Below are 5,177 nucleotides of genomic sequence, written 5' to 3'. Positions count from 1 at the left end.
GCGCGCTCCCACCGCCGGGGAGGGGCGGGAAGAGGGCGAGGGAGCGGGCTAACCCCTGGGGTCTGCTCCCCCCAGGCCAGTTCTGCAGCCCGCAGCTCGGCGCCCAGGACGCGGCGTGGCGGGGGGCTGTCCTCCCAGGTCTACAGAAACAAGCAGGTAAAGGCTCCGCGCCCCCCGCAACCTCAGCTTCTCCTCCGCCGAGGTCCCTGAACTTGGTATCATGTATCGCACCTTCTGGCTTGGTTCATGGCACGTCTCCCCATCGCTGGCTCAGATGTAGGAAGTGGTGGGAACCCTCTTTTTTTGTGTGTTTTTTCTTCCTTACTTGAAATATTTGTCTTCCCCGCATTCTCCCGTAAAGCTGGAATAACTGTTGTGAGGTTCCCTGTTCATCTCTTCCTCTCTTACAGCATATTGCACCAGCTACCTTGGCGCAAGAGAAGACCAGGGGCATGACCAGGGAGTCCCTCAGGCTCTGATGATGCAGAGCCTCATGCTGTTAACTAAAAATACATAGCCTGTGTCCTCCTGAGCTCACCAGGATTAACTTCATAAGAAATTACTCCACCAGAATTATCTACTTATGTGGAGGATCAACCATTTTGACCAATGGACATTTCCTTTTTACTCTATCTCTTCTTTCCTTTTTTGTAAATCCCATCAAGGGACAGGAGAAACTCTGAGCAGCCCTAGATGAAGGAATCTCAGAGAGATCACACTGATCAAATACTTGGAGTGATATTTTGACACAGTGAAGTCAATGGAAACATTTACTAGCTTCAAGGTGCCTGGAATAAAACCCTAGTTCCAGACATCTGTGTACTTCTCTCTTTGGCTCTACCTCAGTCATTTAAATCAGTGAGTTTCAACCTGTGGTCAATGGATGCCTAGGGTCCTTGGCAGGAGATCCTTTGTTCTCCTAAAGGAGTCTCCAGAGCTATGATCAGGAGGCAAAACACTCTGCAAATACCTATGCTTCCCATGAAAAAGTATTAAACAACTGCAAACCAAAACATACCTGTTCAGCTCTTGGGACGAGGATTATCCCAGTTCTGTATATGTACTGGAACTGCCGTAGTAGAGTCCAGGATTGAAGGGAACACTGAGTACTGCTGTATCATAAACAATGTCAGCTGCACGTTCCTTCTGCACTCTAACCCCATAAATAGTTAGTCTGCAGCTCTTCCTTCTTTTCCCAACCAACCAACTAAAAATGGGAGCGAGAGGGATGCAAAGGGATGCTCACTGCTGCTGCTCAGGAGGAGACCTCGCAGCTGCTGTCATGCCCATGACAGTTTCTGGCTGTTCACAGGGTTACCTGTAATTCTTTTTTTTTGTTTGTTTTGTTATTATTCCATGGTTAAAGTTTTTTTCAGAGTAATCTTCTCAAGCACTTGCTAAAGAATAAAGGAAGTCAAAAGTGAAAACTAAACAGTCATGCCACTTAGATTTACAGAGACAAGAGGTTGGAGGGGGTGGATTGAGTTCACAAAGCAAACACCCAGATCATCAAATCCAAGCAGCCTGTACCATAGGGCAATTGCTATTAAGTTACAGAGTCAACATCTATTCATCAATATCTCTATTCCACAGCTTCAAGATACTTTGCTTCAGAAGGAAGAGGAACTTGCTAGGTTACATGAAGAAAATAATAACCTTCGACAATACCTGAATTCTGCCCTGATTAAGTGTTTAGAAGAAAAAGCCAAGGTATTGTGTTCAAACCTGTGCGCAGAAGAATCGGGCTGAATAGGTACATGCCATTAAAATATGTGGAAAGTCTAAGAGTGTAGACAACCTGCAGTGTGAGCTCTAGTTAACTTCACAGAGCTGCCAAATTGCTGGTCATGGGTCTAAGGTAACAGTTTCCCGCAGGAATGACGCCTTATCGGGTTCTGACTGTGGAGAGAGTGTAGCCCATGGCATAATTGCATGCAGTTTATAAGAAAGATAGCTGTAAGTAAGTTAAGTTTATAAGCAAGGTAAAATTATTCCATGTAAAGCTTTTTTTTTTCAGCAAAAAGTTCAAATTTGGACATATATTTCTTGAATGTGTCTGTTTTGTCAATTTTCCCTTTTGTTAAAGATTAATCTTTCCTTTTTTTTTATTTTATGTTTTGGGTATGTGTTTGGCTTTCATCTTCCAATGGCACGTCATATCCATTTACATTAGAACACAGATCTGATTTTTTTTTCAATTTTTTTAAAATTAATATTTGTGTGATTTTTTTGAAGGTGAAATACAAAATTAAATATTGTGTTAAACTAAATGTGAAGGCTTTTTGTAAATATTTTGATTGCATGTCTCTCTTCCAAAAGAAAGGTGATTGTTTCTTGTTGACTTGAAGACATTATTTTACTATTCCAGACTTGCCCATAAAATCAAATTATTATTTACCCAGCTCTGTGGATTAGGCATGAGGTAAAGACCCTTTTGACCTGTAAAAAATAGCAGATTTTCCTTTTACATCCTATTCCAAGTTGACAGTGTGGCATATCCTCCCTCCCATGCCAAGATCTGGCTCCTGACAGTAAAAAAGATCTCCTTCATTGGGCACAGAAGGGTGACATGGACCACCCATCTACATCACATGGAAGGGAGTCCAGTGTGAAGCTGCCTTAGGAGGTGGTTGAGCAGTGAATTCATGACATGGTGGGGAGCTTCCTCATTATTCTTGCCTTTCTTTGACCACCTCTGGATGCCAGAAGGACCCTTGTCCTGTGATAATGGCAACTGAAGTGGATGAATGAGCTCAAAGCTGCTCAGTCTGCTGCTCTGAGCTCTCCCTGGCCAGGATCATACCTGCCCCAGTATGACTTACCTTCACATCCTCCTTTGTCAGGCTGCTACATTCCTCCCCCAGCCCCATACTCACGCCTCACCTGCCAAATGCTGCTGGCAGCAACAGCACGGAGGACCACCATACAACCAGGCAGGAGCTCTCATTTCATGCCATGCTCAGTGAGAATGCATTTTACATTGTCAGATTCTTCTCTTTCAGGGACTGTGTCATTGCAGAGACTAAAGCCACAAAATAGTCACATTCATATGTTCAAGCACAGGGTAGAAGAAAAAGTATGTTTTGCAAGGACAGTATTAAACATCTTGCCCATCTAAAACCCCAAATTAGAAACATGTTCCTTCTAGGTAACTAGAAATTCAGGTTTTCTTCTTCTCTTTCCACTTTTTTTTTCTTTTTTTTTTTAATAGAAACTGCTATCCTGCCATGGCCAAAAAAACTGTGATATTCTCAAAAGCACCAAGAGGAGATTAAGAGAGGACCACTGCTTTGTTCCTCAAGAAACTCTTCATGCTTCCAAAGCTAGAAGGAACCTCTTTAATGAATTCACTGCCTGTGAAGAGCAAGCCAGCCCCAGTGTGGACAGCTGGGTCTTGCAGACTTTAGGATTAAAAGATGTCAACACCATTGATGAAACTTCAGCTAACTACAGTGCCTTGTCCTCAGACCTTGGAAAAGACACCTACTGCCTGAGCCCTGGTGAAGCAATAGACTATGACCACAGTGAAGGAGCAGCAGCAGCGTATAGCTGCAGCCATGTGCCTCCAGCTAACAGCAGTACCCATCCATGCAGTGAGGACTCTTCCTTCCTTCCTCAGTTTTCTTCAGCATCATGTGTCTCCTCATCAGTGCCAAGCGTTTCTTCCCTCCCAGCCTATGGATTGCCTTATTTGACTGGAGATTTTTCACCCAACAGAACAGAAATGGCCTTCACAACCTCTCTAAGTCCTCACCGCAACGTGAGAACACACAGCTTCCACCAAGGACAAGCCTTCGTGTGCAGGGATGATGATGGAGGATGGAGATTCACCTGGGTGCCCAAGGAGGCTGAATAATGCACCTGCACTGAGGGTCAGCCATAGGGGATGTAGGAGACAGACATTTCATCTTGTGCTTGGGACAGGTTCAGGCATCAAAAATGAGCCCTTCTGGGCTCTGTTAAACACTACTCTGCCACTCCTCATTCCCTCCAGATTTTCACAAGTGTGGTTCCAGATTGCACTTGGACAATTATCTTCCCTAGGCCAGATGTACAAATTGGATCCACTTCTCTTGTACCTGTGTTGAGATACTTGCTTTTACTTCACTTCATGGGGTTTTTTTATTATCAGCTATCCCTTGTTAGCTGGTAGTTTCCAGGCTGGATCACTTTCAACTTTGATGAGCACTCCCACACACACCTAACTGGAAAGCATTTTGGCAATACAGTCTGGAAGTAGCACCTCTCTCTCACAGATATCCACAGATGACAGAGGAGGCATAGGTTGGAGGCTGAGGATCAGAGTTTCTAAGTGATTTGCCTCTGTCTTGTCTACACAGATTGCCTTGGATTAAAGCAACCATGGATATTTGTTAGTGTCCTACACTAGGCTGACCTACCTGCAGTCACATGGTGCTGTCATATTCTTTGATGATGCCTCAAAATAAAAAGGATTTGCTTCTATTGCCTGGAGGTTACTTAATTACAAGCAATTCAGCAAGTTCAGAGGATTTTCTTAAAGTGTGATTAAGGAGACTAATATGTTTACTGCATTGTGTTTTAAAAGGTGGCTTATCTGTCAGATGAAAGAAATTTAAGAAGTTTGAGCCCTGTAACAAGAACTAGAATAGGAGATGCTGCAGAGTAATGACACTGCCATCACCAGCCCAGAATCAGGGATGCTTCCTCCTCCTCCTCCCATAACCCCAGGATTCCTATGGGAAACGTTTCTCCTGGTTTGGGGAGGCAGTATCACCTAGAGGTTAGAGTGAGTTTTGGGAACCACAGCATTCAACACCAGCTGTTGCCTCTCCATGTCTCTGCCAGGCAGTGGTGGCTTGAAGCTAAGACCATCACTACCGTGAGAATGCTTCGAATTCCCTGTAGAGAAGGTGCTCTAGCACTGCACAGGACTTGACTTTTAGTAACACTACTAATGATATGAAGCCAACTGACATGAAGTAAGCTCACTGGTAATGTGTGTTACCTTTGTTTTCTGCTTTACAGTAGTTTGATGCCTAAGTAATGGGAATAGGATGATTTGGTAATTACAGCTTTCAGCATGGCCCCAGTGACATTAAAGAAGTACTTAAGTAAAAATAACCATAATTAAGGATTTCATTCCAGTGTCTTATTTTCTGTCAGAAAACTGGATAGTCCTTTATTTTTAGAGGATG

The 5,177-nt window shown here is 43.7% G+C and overlaps 1 protein-coding gene across 1 annotated transcript; it reads left to right on the top strand.

Annotated features, from left to right (window-relative positions):
- Positions 1-75: 75 nt before the first annotated feature.
- On the top strand, positions 76-3,856 carry GMNC (geminin coiled-coil domain containing; the record flags this gene model as incomplete). Its single annotated transcript, XM_010160586.1, has 3 exons — positions 76-156; positions 1,594-1,710; positions 3,212-3,856. Coding segments are annotated over 3 exons (843 nt in total), but the record flags the coding sequence as incomplete, so codon positions are not given.
- Between the last annotated feature and the right edge of the window lie 1,321 nt (positions 3,857-5,177).

Source organism: Eurypyga helias, unplaced genomic scaffold, assembly GCF_000690775.1.
Source record: "Eurypyga helias isolate BGI_N326 unplaced genomic scaffold, ASM69077v1 scaffold4571, whole genome shotgun sequence".
NCBI classification, from domain to species: Eukaryota; Metazoa; Chordata; class Aves; order Eurypygiformes; family Eurypygidae; genus Eurypyga; species Eurypyga helias.
Note: the sequence above shows the minus strand (reverse complement) of the source record. Positions and strands in the feature narration are given on the sequence as shown.